The sequence below is a fragment of the Lygodium microphyllum genome, chromosome 24 (assembly GCF_053477565.2).
Source record: "Lygodium microphyllum isolate KBCC chromosome 24, Lygodium_microphyllum_v1.1.10, whole genome shotgun sequence".
Taxonomy (NCBI): Eukaryota; Viridiplantae; Streptophyta; class Polypodiopsida; order Schizaeales; family Lygodiaceae; genus Lygodium; species Lygodium microphyllum.
This window is the reverse complement of record NC_141158.1, coordinates 68,991,193-69,010,523: the sequence shown is the minus strand read 5'-3', so window position 1 is coordinate 69,010,523 and position 19,331 is coordinate 68,991,193. Positions and strand designations below refer to the sequence as shown.

Here is a 19,331-nt window from a genome sequence, read left to right as displayed (position 1 = left end):
CAGAAGCACATGGTGCAGAAGCAGTTTGCTGTGCTAAGTGTGTCTATCCAGTTACAGTAGGCTCATACCCCAAAGAAAGTGGTAAGAGGCCTTTGAAAACATCACCTGAGTAATAGGTGGCTGGCATCTCAAATTGATCATACGAAAAGGATGCGTTTTCAGCAAAAATAACATCTCTATTGACAAACACTTTCTTTGTGTGTGGATCATACAACTGATTCCCTTTGCATTCTGGACCGTAGACAATAAAAATACATTTTAAGGCCTTGTCATTGAGCTTTCCACAAAGCTCCTTCCGCACATGTGCATAGGCTATGCATCCAAACAACTTACTGCATTTTGCTCCAGACTTCTTGTCACCCTCTGGACTTCTTGCATCTCCTCTAGACTTCATTTTCTCTTAACTTCTCCATTTTCTCCAAAGTTCAACTTCTCTCTGCACACTTTCTCCAAACTTCCACATTTTTCTTCGAACTTCTCTTTGGACTTCCCTGTAGCATCGCACATTCTCTCCCAACTTTCCTTTTCTCAAGACTTCTGCATTTTCTCCTCCAGACTTTTCTGAGCACTTCTCAACTTCTCTGCATCATTTCCCAGACTTTGCTGCAGGATTTCTCAGACTTTGCTGCAACATTCCCAAACTTTGCTGCAGCATTCCTGATCCTTTTTGGGTGTCCAGAGACATTTTCCATAGCAATTCTGTGGCATTTTCCGAGATGATTCTGAAGCATTCCAGTGGTTCTGTGGCTGTATTGCAGAGTGAGTATAATCTGAGGAACCCATTCACATGGTGTGTCCATTTGAAGACACTAGTATGGTAGCCCTAGAGGCAGTCAAATCTGCCCTGTAAGGAAACAACTGTCAGAAAATTTCATATCCAACAGCTCTCCCATGTTGGCCATACTACAGGGGCAAGATTTACACCATCCTGAGGTAGTGCCTTAAAGCTTCATGGAAGGAATCAAAGAAGGTAGGATGGTATGAATAATGCTATGTAGAATATGGTTGGAACATAGTTACATGGGATGGCCATTTTCTAGCTTCTTATCCCAGTCCCATCTTGTCCCTGCACTGTCCCAGTCCTGGCCACATGTTAGGGCCCCCTCTCATCGTGAGAAGGGATGGCAATTCCAGTTCTTGTCTCCGTCCCTTCCCTATTCCCATCCGTGTACCCAAAACCTGTCCGATGTCACTATGGATTTGATTGTGCATTAGGTTAGATGAGAATCCATGGGCTAATAAAGGCGATATTGCAGAGGTGGTGTTTTAGGTAATGTTTGCAGCATCAATAGTTTAACGATACAAAAATCAAGTATATAATAGTTTTCTGGGAGATATGCTGGTTGTGACATGGTCACATTTTGTAAAATAGAAACATGATGGTTACATAATCATATGCAAGGGAGGAACTGTTAAAACATTGAGGATGAATGCTAAGGAGGATCACTGATGAGCAAATAGACAATCGTAATGAGACATAAGCTTTGACAAAGAAGAATAGTTGATATTATCCAAGCATAATGCAAGTACAACTGATGAGAATGACTGATTGAATGAGTGTGGGGATGAGTGCCTTTTATAGGCTTACAGTAGGTGGTATTGGTAGGTGAGGAAAGGTGGAAAGTGACTGTGGTATTCACCAACTGTGGTTTTAATTAACCATGCATACATGACTTAGTCTAAAGCTTTATTTGAAATATGTTTCTTTGCCTTGTTTGTTCCTTACAAAGAGGCTATGGTGGATGTGATTGTGCATTTCTCAACACCCCTCCTCAAACACAACTAAGAAAGACATTGAGTATATAGAGGTTATCATGAGTAGAACCTTGCTAAGTGTAGACATGGAAAGAACCAACCATGCAAAGCTAGAGGCTGTTACAAGGCCTCACTAAGTGTGTAGACGCTATAGTGTGCAGAGGTTACATGAGGAGTATAGGAGCTTATGGTGGGAACATTAGGCAAGTCCACATTTTAAACTTAAAAAAGTCTATCAGAAAATGAGCTACAAAAGAGGGACTGGTGAGTCCTATCCTTTTGTTCTTGGGGTTCTTCTTCTTCTTCTTCTACATTGTTGTCTTCATCTTCTTTGACTGTAGCAAGATATGCTCTTTGAGACCTTTTCTTAGCATGGCAAAACTTCTCAATATGCCTAGTTTTCCTACAAAAATCATAGACTATGCTCTTATTCCCTTTCACATAGAGGAGTTGTTGGTCTTCTCTTGGGATGCTTGTTTCTCCCTTGTTCTTGATCTTCTTTTTCTCTTCCAGGAGAGAGGCTTTGATATCCACAAGCGTCAACTTTGACATGTAGATTAATGTGGTAGACACATTATCAAACTTGGGTGGAAGACTCTTGAGAAGCACTCTAATGCAAATGTCTTCATCCATCTTCAAGTTGATCCTGCAAGTTGTGTCAACGAGCTTTCCATATAATTCAAATGAGTTGCAAGTGAGGTATTACTTCTCATGTCAAGCCTAAAAAATTCAATCAGTTAAGCGATATTTGGAGGATTTTGAATGAGCTCCAAACAGGGTTTCTAATCGATCCCATGTTACTTGAGAGGTTTCACAATCATCAACATGATGAATGTAATTGTCATCAAGTTCGAGCTTGATAATAGCTTGAGTCTTATCATCATTTTTATCCCATATGACTGAAAATGCAGCTTCCCTTGGTTTCTTCGCTTGACCACAAGCCTTTTTTCATCAAGATCAGTTTGATCCTAGTTTGCCATGTGTGGAATCCGACACCGTTGAATCGAGCTGTTTGTGAGTCCTTGCCCATGTTGAGGTTACAAGATTAGAAGCAAATCAGCTCCAAAATTTTTAGATTTCAGCAGCAGAAGAATTGAGCACAAGTGCCAAGAAGCACTAGGTGATTAGTATCAAGAGATACTAGGTGACTAGGTGACCAGTATGTCCTTTGAACTTGGGATCGTCAAGTTCTTGCAAGTCCGTGGCCCGAGTTTTCCCCTCCTTGATTTGATGTTGGAGTTGCAAAAAAAACTGAGAATAGTCCAGCAAAAGAGTTGAATTTGAGTGTGTCAAAGGACACAAGAGGATTAGTGTTAATCAACACTAGTATCAAGAGATACTATGTAGTTGAAGCACTTGATGTTGAATCTTCTTCTTGCCGATATGAAGTGGTAGCTTAGCTAAGAACTCAGTGTTGTAGTAGACTTGAGAGTTAGTGACATTATTGAGCCAAAGGAAGTAGGAAAATGAAGTAAAAATTGAGCTTTGAGATTAATGGCTATGGCTGTCCTCTTTAGGGTTTTGAAGGGAATTGGTTTTTTGCTGATTGCAGCACGTAGACACAACCATTTGATAAATCCTCTTAGTTGGAGATAGCTTAGTTGTATATCTTCATTTCCCTATGGTAGTGGACGGCATCATTGCGCGTGCAGGCATAATAAATGGTACGAATCACAGAAGGCGCAATCTGGGCAGCAACTGAGAAACGGCGCAATGTTGGAGCATAGAGTCAATAATGTTGACTTTGAAGTGTTAGGGAGGATTGCCTAGAGTCAAGGAAGATTTGCCCAGAAGGAAGCACGAGCTGAAATGGCCTGGGAAGAGAGATTCAAGTCCTCCACTGAAGGTGGCTGGCTATGGAGGTAGGTGAGAGATTCATGGGAAAGTGGAGGGAGCCAGAAATTCAAACTGGAATGACCCAATCAATGGCCTAATGACTCATTAACTTGAAACCCGCTCTGATACCATGTTAAAATATTGAGGATGCATGCTAAGGAGGATCACTGATGAGCAAATAGACAATCATAATGAGACATAAGCTTTGACAAAGAAGAACAACTGATATTATCCAAGCATAATGCAAGTACAACTGATGAGAATGACTGATTGAATGAGTGTGGGGATGAGTGCTTTTTATAGGCTTATAGTAGGTGGTATTGGTAGGTGAGGAAAGGTGAAAAGTGACTGTGGTATTCACCAACTGTGGTTTTAATAAACCATGCATACATGACCAAGTCTAAGGCTTTATTTGAAATGTGCTTCTTTGCCTTGTTTGTTCCTTACAAAGAGGCTATGGTGGATGTGATTGCACATTTCTCAACAGGAACAAGGAAGAATAGTTTTGGGTAAGCGATCAGTAAAAGCATTAGGAGTAGGTTAATAGCCTCTAATGCATATTGGTCCATCTCTCTATCTTTTTCTTTTTAGAGAGAAGAGAATTTCTATTAACAACTCTCCAAAGAAAATCCCCTAAGGTAAAATATAGAGTGTGAGGAACTCTATATAGAGTAGCTAAGTACATCACAAATACTGTGGTTATGTGAACAACCAATTTGGTGGGCAATGGGGTAGTATGGAAAAAGGTGTACAAGTCCCATGTCTATAGAAATGTCTTCCTCCTCCTCTCAAAGCTACCTTATATCCTCTCCAATCTCATATGGAGAATCTGGATTATCTCTGTCCAAATCCTCAAAAGAGTCTCTATTGTGGATGTATCCTGAAGGTGGCTATACCTTGTGGTCCAAATGTACTAGGCTATAATACTCGCAATCAGCTCCGATCTATGCTGATTAGTCAATCTCTTTTAAGGCTTGCATGAGAATTCCTTAGTAAATATACTCATAACAACCTTCTTTATTCAGCAAAATGTAGTTCTTGCCTGGGTATGTTGACCTTAGTTGTTTTCATTACCCTAAAGCCTTTTCACTTAGCCTTCTGAAATTGTTGGAGACTGAATGCAGAGTACAATTTTTTGTGTAGTATCCCCATTGCAGATAAATGCATCTTGTGTCAGGCTAATTCAGACACACAAACAAAGTTTCTTTCTGGATGTTTAAGTTTGTGATCATTACTAATGTCTAGCACCACTTGAATTAATCATCTCAAATATTCTAGTTATTAGGCGTGCGCTTAAGAAACACTATATTGGAATGAGGAGGGAAAATGGAGTGATAATTGAAAGGCATTGCTAGGGAAGGAACCATGCTAGCTAATTTCTGACACCATGATGTTGTCCCAAAGCAGGTCTGCTGGTTCTAAGACAATGCACAAGCCACAGAGGAATTCAGTTGCATTGGAGCGCTTTCGGCCAATGCCACTATGTTCTCCTGGTCTACTTCCATTGCCCCATGCTTTGGTTAGTATGCCATGATTTCTGTTTCCAAAGGGTGAAGGGCTCTGAGAGTACTAGGTTAGAGAATTGTGAACTTCAAGCTATTGCTTATGTATTAGCTACTTGTGCTGTGATCTGCAATGTTTGGCTGTCTAGAATTTGAAGCACACTTTCTTACTAAACATATAATTATCGGTGTGCTCTTGATTACAACAGAATGTCATCAGCTTTCATGCACTTCTGAACTGTCATTATTATTCTTTGAGTGCATCTGAAAAGCGTATACATCTTTTATGTACTTATTGTGTCCTTCTACAGGCATTGCGCATGCTTCTACAATTGGGGGTGCAACCATCATGGTTTAGTGACCATTTTATTCCAGCCGCAAAACCTAGCTTTGGTTCTGAAGGTGGTGATCTTAGAAGCTTTCTGTTGGAAACATCTCTACCAGGTATTGGAGAGGTGGTGGTTGCAGAGTTATTGCTAAAAGCTCTGGAACCATACCGAATGGCAGGCAAGATTCTGATTTTGCAAGTGTAAATAATGGTTGCACACCTGGTTCCGTATGACTTAGAGTTTTCTAATTCCAAGCACTGTGGATTCTATCAATTGTCATACTGGACTTCTGCAGGACGGTTGCTTGATCTGGAGAGAGCATATGCTTACGCATCTTTGGCTTCAAGAAGTTGTACTTTACGCTTTGCATTTGCTGCTGCACATTTTGGTGATTATGAGGAGGCAATATTCTGGCTGCAATTACCTCATGCCCTTGCACTTTTGAGTGAAGGATCAGGAGGACCCACATCGTTTTGGGAGAATGGAGAAAGTGGTTCTCATGCACCACAGTTTTCTAGAAGGTCAAGCCCTGAGGTCAAGTCTTCTACCATTGATAAGCAGTCAGTGGCTTTCAATGGACAAGTTCCAAGCCAATCTAATTCTGCACGTCGCATCTCAGCTACTGGACCCTTTTTACCTGACTTGATATTGGTAAACTTTACAATAACAAGATGCAATACAAACTTGAAGATTGAAAAATTTGCTCTCAAGAGATCTGATGCAAAATGTTCTGAGCAGCCATGCCAATTGGGGGTTGAGCAAGTCCCGAATGATCAAGCTGCACTATGTGCCACTGCTCGTGAGCGCATGAAGTGGCATGAAAAGCTGGCAGGACCTGAGGCCATACAAAAGCGTGTACATGAGTAAGAAATTTCTTGCACTTTGGAATATCTAGACCAAATGTTCATTTATTGATACTCTAGCAGATTGCCCTTTGGTCTGACATCCGATAAAGCACTGCCTTTGTTATATTTAATCTATAAAAGTTAAGAGGTACAAGAGGGCAAATAAAGGATAAAACATTGAATTTCTCAGTTTGATGTTAACAAGTGCATAAGCCCTTAACATTTATTTTTCAAAGAAAAGGAAATTCTATTAATAACACCTCAGAGAAGATCCCCCTGAGGTAAAATACAAAAACAAAGAGCCCTGTGGAGAGAAAAGAGAGTTGTCCCAAATAGGATCTGATATGCAAATCCCCTTTTTCTCAAACTACACCTTTACCTCTAGTCACTAGGCCACTTCTAATTTCGACATAAGCCCTAACCTTCTTGGTAGACATGTATGAAACTCTCTAAAACACCTAATCCTTGTCGTTTCTGTTTCCACATCTAAAATTTTGCTGTCTTTGTTTCCATGTCTGTGTTCCTGTTCTCCATACTACACTTCTCGGGCATCTTAAGGTTTGAGCAGATGACACCAGCTGATGGTTTGAGCCAGGGGGACAGAGAGCTTCTCAGCTTTATGGGGAATTGTGTTGCATTGCCTAATGTACAGCTCAAGGTGGCTAGCTTTGGAGGGTTGAACATATAAAACATAGAAGAAACATGGATGATTTCTTCTATCAGATAGTGAGCACTTTTCACAATATTTGTCCCATGAATATGTAGCCAGAAGACACTGTGTGTAAGTCCTATCAAATATGAGCTGATTCTCTCGAAATTGAGAAGGAATTTCTTTTAAGGGAAAAGCTAGACTTTAGGCAAGTGGATAGCTGTACCAAAGAGAGGTGAAACCTTTCTAAAGCTTTTCTGTTTTGCAGATTATTGCAAATATTCATGTGACAATTGTTGTCCCATAGGAGGAGGAGATTCCGCCTTCTCTTGCAGAGCATGAAGTGGAAGTAATAAATTTTTTGCTCCTATTACAGTCATCTCTGAGATATGAGTGGGTCTCTTCTCTAGAGGAGATATTCCTCTCAGGGTGATTTGCAATCAGCACAGAGGGTTTCTGACCTGAAATTGTATATCATTTTTTTGAAGATTAAATTCTATTTTCTGTTGCTTTCTTGATCAAGAAATATCTAGCCTGAAATATGAATATTTCTGTGTATTCAAATTTCAAATTGTATCTTTGTGTTGGCTGTTATTCCAGTTTATAATGGCTAATAGAATAGGCTAATACACTTTTGTGATCTTGCTTCGTTTTGTTAGCAGTCTAGTCAGCTCATGTGTGAGTTTGGGCTATGCTTGATATTACTGGGTAATTTAGGCATTTTATAGTGGTCATTTTAGTGATTATTTAGGCATTTATTGCTGGCCGACCAGCATTAAATGCTTATTCAGTCATCATCATTCTTTAGGTGGCCTTCATGTTGGAGAGAGAAGCCAGTGCCGGTGCCCACGCAGCCAATGATTCACTGTTGTTCGCATCATTCTCATGTTTGGTATACGGATTCCATTTTCTGAGCACATCTTTGAGTTCTCTTCCTTTGTAGCGTTCTTTTGTTCTTTTGTTTCCTTTCTCTTTTGTCTTGTGTTCAGCAGTTTATTTCAGTGCTTGTCTATGCTTCCATTTGCTGCACCACTTCTAACATGGTATTAGAATGTAGGATCTTGGTTCTTGCTGCGATTTTTTTGTTGATTATAGGTCTTTTTTTCCCCTGCTGATCAGGCTTGTGTTTTCCAGACCAGCAATCTGCATTTTCAGCCTGTGCCTAGATTTCAGCCTGCAATTGTCGGTTTGCTGCATTAAATGCTCCACCAGCCTGGATTTTTGGTTTTTTGCCCCTAACCGTGGCTGGGCGACTGCTTGTACAGGCTGTTTTTGCTGTTTTTGGCAGTTTTTGATTGGTTTTTCTTCGTTTTGCAGCGGTTAGCTTTCATTTTTTAATCAAATTTTTGGTTACACTGCATGTGAACTCTCATTTTGTAAAGCCTTTGCAATTGGTTTAGTTGTATTCCCTCTATCCTCTATTTTCTCTTCTTCTCCTCTCCAGATGGCTCTCCGTGTACTTCTACATATGAAAACTTACATGGATCCGACTATCTTACATGGTGTGCTGTGATGAAAGCTTGGTTTGTGTAGATGCGGATTTGGTACATTGTGTGTGAAGCTATTCCTGAGCCTTAGCGTCCTTTTCCCCTTCCTGACAAATTTGATGAGGACAACCATGAAAAAGTTGTGCTTACATGGGATTTAGACGATGCACGTGCGTATTTTACACTACTTCAGTGTATTTCTAAAGTTCTATTGGTAGTTACCTCTTAGAGGACATCGCAAGAAATATGGCCTAAGCTTCAGATGTTGTACGAGGCACCTTTTCCCATGCATATTGTGACACTTTATGGACAGCTTCAGCAGATGAAGTTTGAGTCCACGGACACCATTCAATTATTTTGGCTCCATGTTACACAGGTACAGGACTAGCTTCGACACATGTAGTTTACCCTTTTAGAAGCACATTTAGTGGGCACAGTACTCTACAAGCTCCCCCCAGAGTTTGATGGAGTGGTGAATGCTTTGAGGGCACATACATCCTCTACACCTATGAGCTTTGCACATGTCCTCTATACTGCTTGAGTGTGAGACATCTTTGCATTTACAAGGGAGACTCATCTCTCATTATGGCGGTTCCAATGAGGCCTTTACAGCTTCAGAGATGGGGGACAAGAAGAAGTTGAAGACCCAAAGTTATCACAGTGGTAAGAAGGATTGCAAGGAGTTAGTAGCCTCACGGAAGAAGAAGAAGAAGTGGGATGCAGACTCCTTTACTGCGCCATCCTTTTCCTAGGCTTCGACTCCGAGCCAAGGAGAAGTCTGTTGCGTGGAAGGGATCCACTTTTTCAGATCGTGGGAAGGGCTTGATTGCTCCTTTTTTAATTGCTTTCTAGTCCGTATGGTGCAGTTATCCCTTACAACTCTCCTGTGTCAGAGAGGGAGTGTGAGAGGGTGGTGAGGTGGGGCAGCTGAGCCTCATCTATATAGGTATACAGGTGTACAGGTTCCAGAGAGGGACGTTCCTGATGCATCGACCGAAGTCTGGCAAGTTCAAATCTTGGAGTTGGGATTGACATCCAGGTTTATGTTGGGTTGTTTATTTGACAGAGAGCGGGCTTGGCTCCTAGTCTTGAGCTCACATGAGGGGATACTTTGGCGGTCTTGGCCAGAGCCGGGGAATCCATGGTCACATATGCTCAGAGGCATTTTTGATAGGATAGTCTTGTATGCTACTGCGAGACATTGTTGACAAACACGGAGATCTGTTATGACTCTTTTCTATTTTTAGGAGTTGGTATGATTGACATTGACCTCAGGATCTCTCTGGGGTACCTTGGTGGTGGCTTGATCACGCACTACTTGGGTATCCATGGTTCTACTTTGGCGGTTCTTTATTGTATTTGATTATCTTTGTATCATTGTATTGTATCAAATCGCCCATGATCTAAGAGAGCGTATTAGTAGTCTAGTTAGCGCATGTGTGACTTTAGGCTATGCTTGATATTACTAGGTAATTTAGGCATTTTATAGCGGTTATTTTAGTGATTATTTAGGCATTTATTGCTGGCTGACCAGCATTAAATGCTGGCCGACCAACTGCCATATTTGGCATATTTTGGGCCCATTTATTCAGTGGCTCCTCCTCTCATTCGGTCATCATCATTCTTTAGGTGGTCTTCTTGTTGGAGAGAGGAGCTAGTGCCGGTGCCTACACAGTCAATGACTCACTGTTGTACACGTCATTCTCGTGTTTGGTATATGGGTTCCATTTTCTGAGCACATTCCTAAGTTCTCTTTCTTTGTAGTGTTGTTTTGTTCTTTTGTTTCCTTTCTCTTCTGTCTTGTATTCAACAATTTATTTCAGCACTTGTCTATGCTTCCATTGTTGCACCACTTCTGACAAGTTCATGGTGCAATATACCCATAATTTAGACATCAAGCCTAGAAGAAAGAAACCTGCAGGAGTAGGCTATGAAAGGGTGGGATGGTGATGGTAATTATGAAGTTTGAAGTTCTTGTGTGAAGCAACATTTATATCTAGTCAATACTCTTATCATGGGGATTGGATTCGCATAAGGGCTTGAGCATGACAATGGAGGGAATATTTAATAATAGAGGAGGATGTGCCATCCACAAGTGCATCATGAAGAGGATATTGATCCTAAATTCACAATTGATTTCCGAATCGCTCTTAATGAATTCAAGAGAAGAATTCGAGATGTCTTCGTGGTAGGTATTGTTGTCTTTGGTTCTCTTGCACAAAGGTAGTTGGTTTTCAATCCTTTGGATATTGGAATCAAAACAAGGAAAATATCTTAGCTACAACCACAAAACCCCAAAGTTTGGGCATCTAAATTTCAGGTGAAAAGGAGGAGAATCTTGACTGCCATGCTGCTTAGTTTGAGACAAGATGGATGGCCAATAGATTTGGCTAAATGTATGGCGATTAGGTTAAGAAGCAACAATTTGTAGCCACACTCCAAGATAAGGTAATGGATTGGTTTAGTACGTATGGCTTGGGTGGTTTTCCAACCTGTGGTGCACTCTAGAATGTTTTCCTAGGTAGATTCAGGAGGACAAGACACCGTGGGGTATCTTGAGAAATATCAAGAACATGGATCAGAAGAAAATGTTGGTGGAGGTATGGATGGTAAGCCCATGGGAGAGAACTTGGCACACAAAATCTGAGCAAAGGATTAGACTAGAAGTTTGTTGCATCCGAAGATGGTGCACAGACCCTGATGCAACTAGTTGCATTGTAGAAGAGTAGAGAAATTGGGCATAAGTTGAGCAAAGCATTATCCTTGCACCAAACTTCTCGTAGACACAACTCTAGGACATTGCCACAAATGGGAGCTTATAGCTAGTGTTACATCTTTGCATAGGTAGACATGTAATTGCAACCATAACATTGAGGCATTACACATATCCATTGTAGACGCTCTCTAGGATTTGGGCAAAGATCATTGCACCTTTTTGGATTATGGGAGAGACTTTAGAGTGACTCCGAGAGTATCATAATCACATGGGATGGGGATGGGGGCCAAATGGAGATGGCTAAAAGCAAGGGATTGAGACAAGAGAAAATAGGAAAAACTTACTAAAACTTGAAATCAGATTTGGAAGCATAAATATTATGAAGGTACCACTTAGAGGACAATAGAATTGAGATGTACATTATTTGATATTAGTAGTAGTTACTAAATTTTAAACCCTTGGAAAATGGACATGTTTAGTGCTACAATGGACGATTATGAATAACACAAAACTTGTTTTTCATAATTGAAATGTAGTAGAGTCCAAATTTCAAAATCAACCACTACTAAAAATCTGCATACTAGAAGTGATACAAGTATAAAGGATCAAGGTCAAGGTCCACCAAAAAGGCTGGAGCCCATTGTCTAAACCATGGGGCATATGTGTAAATGATCATTCTAAATGACCTTAAAGATGAATCAACTTTAGAACCCTAACTGTAATACAGTCTAGCTGCAATTGTGGCTAAAACTCCAATTAGGTACAAGGGACTGATTGAACTCCTTGATGGCTTTGGCTTAGGAACACTCCTAGCCTATCCTATATGCACAATACAACTGTGGTTTAATCTTGTCTTTCTAGACAGGTTAGAATTTTTGGCACTTGTTGCTTGCCTAGACAGGTCCACCTAGCAGCGTGGCCCAAGTGCCAATGAGTACACGTGGCACTAGCTCGTGCTCTTCAAGTGTGCCAACTCTATCCTATATGCACAATACAACTGTGGTTTAATCTTGTCTTTCTAGACAGGTTAGAATTTTTGGCACTTGTTACTTGCCTAGACCAACGAGTACACGTGGCACTAGCTCGTGCTCTTCAAGTGTGTCAACTCTCATCATCCTCCATTTCCCTAACTTTTTCATGATAAATCCTCTTGCAATTGGTTCATATCCTTCATTACACAGCCAGCTAAAATTCTTAGTCTCGTGTCCTTGAAGATTTCCAAAGAACCATCTGCTGCTTTGCACCTGTAAATGGTAAAGATAGAAGCAGAACTGTAAAGTCAGTCAGTCATTCTCTTTGTTTTATTGACAAATTTTTCATTGGATGGATGTGAAATGCAGGCTTATATCTTTAGGAGATTTTGAAGCTGCTGTTACATTACTGCTTTCAACTCCACCTGATAGTGCAAACTTTTATGTCGACGCACTTCGTGCTATCTCTCTAGCCTCTGCGGTTTCTCCAGCATTGCATGAGCTTGCTGTGAAGGTGATATATTTTGCTTGTCTATGCTCTTTCATGTACATTCACAATTTCCATTGCTTTAGTCTTCTAAATAGCATATATACAATTTTGATCTTGTTGTGAAGAAGAGAAGGGCTCTACCACCATTCAGAAAAAACGTGTATAAAATGATTTTCTCGGCTGCAGGTGGTAGCAGCCAATCTTGTGGCCACTGAACATTCGCTATCAGGAACACATCTCCTGTGTGCTGTTGGTTGTTATCAGGAAGCATGCACCCAGGTATATTTGGGTATTAAATATCAATAAACAAAACTCAAGTTGTGCACTTCAACTCTCATAGAGACTGCTGATATTTTACCTCTTGGTCGCTTTATCCTGCACATGCATGTTATGTTGGTTTAGGAATTCTTCACATCAGACAACATATTCTTCATCAGAAGGGACAACTGAGTTTCTGTATCATATGCAGCTTCAAGACACAGGCCGCTGGGTTGATGCTGCAACTCTAGCAGCTGCTCATATGCAGGGAAGTGATTATTCCAGGTGTGTGAGCTTGTTTCTTTAGCCTCCTTTTTTTTCTGGTAATGGGTTTTCTTAGGGGCATGCTTCAGTTAAAAGGATAACCCTTAGGAAAATCATTTTATTAAAGAGGGGGAAAATCATGCATTGGCTATATGGTGGCAAAATGAATGGTGGCTAATCTAGAGCTACCTTAAACAGGGCCCCCGGTGCCCCCCCAAACCCCTCCCCACAAAAAAGAAACCCACCCGCTAGAAAGAAAAGAAAAGAAAAGAAAAGTTGGCTCTGATGGCCCCAAATGCTGCCTGCCCAACTCAGGCGCCACCCAGTGCAGCACTCCCAATGCATTTCTTGTCATCCGACAAAACTCTGTTTCCTTGTCTGTTCAGTCTGAGAGTCTTTCTCTGTCTCTTTGATTGAAAACTTAGTCTTTCTCTCTCCACTTGACATCTTCTCATAGTTGTCAGTTATGAAAGGTACAATACAGTACGGTATGATAAAATACGGTACTAAATGGTACCTTAAGATTTTATAAGGTACGGCACAATATTAGTACGAAAAAAAATAACTTGATTATTTTGAACTAAAGATAATAGAATAGATATTTCAAGTCTAAATAGCAATGCTATTAGAGTATATAAGATGAGTACTTGAGGGTAACATGCCAAAACCTAATGCTGCATGCCAACATGCACTATTGCTACCTACAACTTATAACTACATAGATGGGAGTGGATATATCATACATGCATGATCATACAAATAAGAGAAGTGTGAGCTTGAGAGAGAGAAGGATGAGAGAAATTGTTTGAATCTCAAATAACCTAATCTCATGGGAGAATCATATTAAATATAAGGAGCATTTAGCTCGTCCCAAAGTGCAGTTCGAATGGGAAAGATGTATCCATTAAGTTGGTACCTTATGGTACTAATACATAAGGTACGGTATACCTAAAGTATGGTATGGTATGAAACCTTTCGTACGTGGTACTAGTGCAACTATGGTTGAGAGAGAGGAAGAGGCTAGAAAGAAAGAAACGAAGAGGCTAGAGAGAGAGGGAGAGAGAGGAGAGGCTTGAGAGAAAAAGAGGGTGTGAGAAGCTTGAGAGAGAGAGAGAGAGAGAGAGGCTTGGGGGAGAGAAATAAGAAAGAGAGTGGCTTTCTTTTTTTCTGTTCTCCTTTTTTTGTCAAGGAGAGTGGCTTTCTTTTTTTCTGTTCTCCTTTTTTTTTTTCCTTATTTCTCATTTTCTATATATCTTGTTTTTTTCTCATTTCTCATTTATAATAATCTGCCATAATAATATGCATGTAATTTGACTAATATGACCATGAATTCTAGAAGCCAAGTAAAACAGAATGCAATTCTAGTACACTAGATATGCCAGAGTCTAATCCAACACAAGATATGAAACAAATGAGAGCTTCAGTCTGAGGAAATCTCCCAAGACCCATGCTTGATTAGTAATCCTTTTGCAGTGTGAGTAAAGTCCAAATTCTGAAGATAAAATCCTTTCTCCATCTAGCCATTTGAGAAGCAGCAAAAAGATTAGATGCAATCTCTATACATTTAGTACAGAATATTGAGTGGCCACGAGCAATCTTGCTACCTTGATGCAAATTTCCATTACTTTTAACAATCTACCCCACCATTTTCTATGGCCACCTCTAGATGAATAATACCTTATTAGCATTATCTGTTACCCATCTTTTATGTTTGTCTCATTTGCTGAATGCTCCAAAAAATCATGAAATTTGATGAAAGCTCAGTCCCAATTACAAAAATCCTCAAATTGAGGAAGCAGTGTATGCCGCTTGCTTTTCTCCTCCAAAATAAGCAGTGATTTTTGTACATGTGGAATTATTGTTGAAGACAAGGAAAAGGAATAAACTCTTCATTGTTGGGAAATTAACAGGGGGGATGAACCATGGTGATTGTCTGATCAAGAATCGTGTACTCGTTGACAATGAGTAAAATGTAATATTATTTTGGTTGTAACATGAAGAACGAGTATCCAGCTGCTTGACATGATACCCTTGCAATAAGCATACCTTCCCCCATAGATGTACACTCAAACAAGACACTCATCCTTTGTCAGCCACTTGGATTAGCTTGAAGCTACTGGATTTGGGAACTATATGGAGTCATAAAACATCTTGTAAATCTCACATCACACACTTGTTAGTTACTTCCATTAAGTTTCTTGTGTGCATTTGGCATCTTGCATTTTGTCACAACATTATGAGTATGAGCAATTGTTTCATCAGCATCGGTACACATTTTTGTCACTAAGACAAGGGATCTTTACTGAGGATATATCTTAGGTTTCAGCCATTTGCACATTTTGAGATGAGCATGTTTTATGTGCTGCATATGAGACACTTAGATGAAATGTGCACTTAGGTTTCTGATAGAATTACTTGTAAAAACATAAAGAGACGTGAAGGATTATTCTGTTGAAGCAACTTTTGGTTGCTGCAATTTCATGCAGAGTGTTACAGCGATGGGCCGATCATGTTCTCCATAATGAACAGAATTTATGGAGGTACTGCTTCCAGCTATTTTTAGAGTCACTATTTCAGATTTTGTTTGGATTTTGAATATTACAGGCTGGTTTTCAATTTTTGCATGTGTTGCAGAGCAATGATACTATATGTTGCAGCTGGAGCTTTAGTAGATGCCCTTGCAGCACTTCGCAGTGCCAAGCAGCCTGATAGTGCTGCTATGTTCCTACTCGCTTGCCATGAAGTGAAAATGACTGTATCACAAGTCTCAGAAAAAACTGGGCAAGAGTCATCCGTCAGTAATCACCAATCTGGTGCAGAATTGCTGAATTTGCCAGGAAGCTTGAATAATAAAAAAGAGGAAGTGCGTGCTGTATGTGAATACTTCGGACAGTATCAGATAGCACTGGCTCACCTGTGTACTGGTGTAGCTCCTGCTTTTTATTGAGTAAGGAGTCTACGAAAATCTAATTTTGCAACACATTCTATTGATCCATTTGGGAACTCCACAGATGAGGTAGGAGCTCCACATTTTCTCACAGTTCAGGCTGCTTCCTTCAGTAGCTGGTCGGTAGCAGGCCAATTGACATCGGAACAATAGGCCCATTGAGGCAGATACAGATTGTACAAAAACAAGGCAAGGCTATTGTTGGTCAAATCATTCCCCATTTTGACCTAACTACCAAACAGGTATATACCACACAATCTTCACATGCCATTGACAGTGATTGCCTGGTTTTTGCATACGTCAGAAAGGGTGGTTGCCAAGTTTTGCTAAACTGCCAAAAGGTGTACACAAGTGACTCTTTTTCACTTGCCATCAGATTTATGGGGAATGATCAAGGAGCAGGTGAAGAGTACCCAATTTTGGAACATTCAACAAGAAAATACGTATTTCTGGCATTTGAAGAAGAATGTCAGCATATTTCTGGAATTTTGTGACCTGCACGGGGGCCTTTTAAGTGGAATTTTATGAGCCGCACAGGGGCCTTTTGAAGCAGAGTGTGGCATACAAAAGGCAGTCGTTTACTTGGAAGATGGGCTATGTTATCAGAGAGCATCTGTACCCAAACCAGGTCTATACCCATGTGATTGCTACCTCACAGTCCCTGAGTGGATTGCCAAGTGATTTTTTTCTAGAAGTGCAGCTGTAGATATTGGTACCGTTTGTAAAAATCCATTGGATAGCAATTCTGTTCACAAATGTACACCGAACAATTCAATTTACAGAAATGTCAACAGGAGTTCCTCTTATACTGACAGTTCTGATGTTCTTATCCGATTCAACAACGAGAATGCCAATGCATGTCTTCTGCATTTGAATTGTACAATGAGAACCATCGTCCTCAGAAGGTAGATTTTCTGCACAAAGCATGGCATTACACCATCAACGAGTGCCCAATTGCCTCTTTCGTCTCGCATGGGCATGCATTTAAGATGCAACTTGATCTACCACAGCAGAGCTAAATGTTTCACTGAATTATTGAACAGCAATGAAAATAGATGTTATGAAAGTCTTCTTCATTACATATTTCAGGCACAAGACATCTCTAGTTACCCACTAAGAACCGTCTCTCTGTCTATCTCTCTCTACGCAAAAAATGCGCTTTCTTGGTCCCTTCATCAGAATTCAGACCGGATAATTATTGTACTCTTCTATGGTTTGAAGTGCTTGTTTTATATCTTACAAACTGACAAAGTCAGCAATGACAACCAGTAAGATTGCCTGCAGAAATATGCCATGTTCATTGCACGGAAATTGTTGTCGCCGTCACTTGCTTTGATTGGAGATTAACCTTGTAAGCTTGGATATGAGTTACACTTCTTTCTTAAATGGAACTAGTAAAACGATGGCTAAGTGATTGAAGAAAGTTGTCATTTGACAGTAATTTAATTAGAGTCACACGATGCTCCTTGACCCTTACTAATTCCCTTGCTTTGTGATTATGTACATTTCTATAGAGGCTAGTTTATTAGCATTGCCTTGTAAGATATGTCCTTTAGGGATGATAGGAAAATCTTGGTAGTTTCCAAGAAAACTTCGATCAAGATAGTTGAAACATGTTTGGAGTTTAAATAAACTCTCTTTTCCATGAAGAAGTTTGGATTAATAAAATGATAATATTTATGAAGGCCCTTTTAGTCAAACAAGGGAATCCAAAGACAAGTAGAAAACAAGCTTGGAGCCAAAAGGCTACAAAAGACACATGTCTACAATAATAGAAGAGAATCAAGAAGTAAACACAACCAAGGTGTGCATATGATATCTATCCATGGAGTAGCCATCTCTCTAAGAATCACACGAGCAAAAACCTTGGAACTAACTTGCCATAATGACAATCCTTAAACATGAATATTCGAGAGCAATGCATGTGTCAAAGGTCAATTCAACTAGAAAATGAAAGAAATGGATATGCTCCAATTGTAGAGTCATGATGATCTCATTTCAAAACCACTTGTATGATTTCATTGATATATATATATAGGTTTTTATGTCTTTAGTCTACTTTATAAGTATTGGGGATACTTAGAGCAATGTTTTGAGCAATGTCAGGAGCACGGGATCTCTCTCAACCATGATAAATATATTTGGAGTCTCCTCGAGAGTCCTGTTGGGTCACATTGTCTATGCACAAGGGATAGTTACGGATCCTACTAAGATTGAGAATATTTTCATTTTAACTTCACCAACTAACCTTAAATAATTATGGGGTTTTCTTAGCCATGTGAGCTACTAGAGGAGATTCATAGTACATTTTGCAACAAAGATAGTTCCCTTGCACAAGCTCTTAAGGAAAGATGTAGAGTTTATTTGGATAGATGACTATGAGAAGAAGCCTTTAATACTTTGAAGCAATGGTTGATTAAAGCACATATCTTGGAACTTCTCGATAGGATGAAGGAATTCCATGTGTAGATTGATGTATCAATCGAAGGGCTATGTGCAGTTTTTTATTAAAAAGTCTTTTCAAAGTCGGACCAACCAATTTATTATGCAATTTGAAAAGTTATCGATAGAGAGCATAACTATACAATGATAAGATCTTGAGTGCTTGTCGATGGTGTTTGCCTTGGAGAAGTTTTGGTATTATCTTTTGTCAACACATTTCAAGTTTGGCATGGATTACGAGGCTCTATCCTTCGTGATAAACAAGGTCGATATAAGAGGTAAAATGATGCAATGGCTACTCTTGTTCCAAGAGTTTGACATTGAAGTGGTTACCAAGTCCGGTTGTTCCCATGTCTTGGTTGATTATCTATCGCGAATTCCTTAGAGAGACCAAGAGGAGCAAGAGGATCCAGGCCAATCTAATACAACTATATTTCTCGTAGAGATTGTGATCCCATGGTATGTAGACATTACCAACCTATTGGCCAGACAACAATACCACCTTACATCTCTAGTAGAGAGAATAAAAAGCTTCTATTGGAATCAATCCCCTACATTTTGCTAGGCGGCACTTTGTGTAAGAAAGGTAAAGATGAAATGTTGCGGAGATGCATAGTAGGACTTGAGATGGAATCATCTTGAAGGCATGCCATGATGAGCTATATGGTGGACATTTTGTGGGAAAAGCAACAACCATGAAAGCTCTAATGCTAGGATACTGATGGCTAACTCTTCTTCACAAGGATGTCTATGATTATTGCAAGTGATGTGATGCATGTTAACAAATGAAAAATGCCACAAAAACTAGTGCCATGTCATTATAGCCTATCCTTTCCTTGA

At 39.9% G+C, this 19,331-nt stretch overlaps 1 protein-coding gene across 6 annotated transcripts in view; it reads left to right on the top strand.

Annotated features, from left to right (window-relative positions):
- LOC148015211 (uncharacterized) overlaps nt 1-16,863 on the top strand; it is a 90,117-nt gene extending 73,254 nt beyond the window's left edge. Inside the window, exons 12-21 of one of the 6 annotated variants that reach the window (XR_015688393.1) lie at nt 4,996-5,110; nt 5,405-5,600; nt 5,718-6,073; nt 6,161-6,285; nt 12,460-12,604; nt 12,767-12,859; nt 13,050-13,123; nt 15,589-15,642; nt 15,737-16,291; nt 16,426-16,863. Coding sequence is in view for 4 of the 6 variants with exons in the window: in XM_087665638.1 (XP_087521764.1) it covers nt 4,996-5,110; nt 5,405-5,600; nt 5,718-6,073; nt 6,161-6,285; nt 12,460-12,604; nt 12,767-12,859; nt 13,050-13,123; nt 15,589-15,642; nt 15,737-16,049 (1,471 nt within the window). In the remaining 2 variants the exon portion in view is untranslated. The other 5 variants (XM_087665640.1, XM_087665638.1, XM_087665639.1 and 2 more) reach the window with 5 other exon arrangements.
- Nucleotides 16,864-19,331: the final 2,468 nt, after the last annotated feature.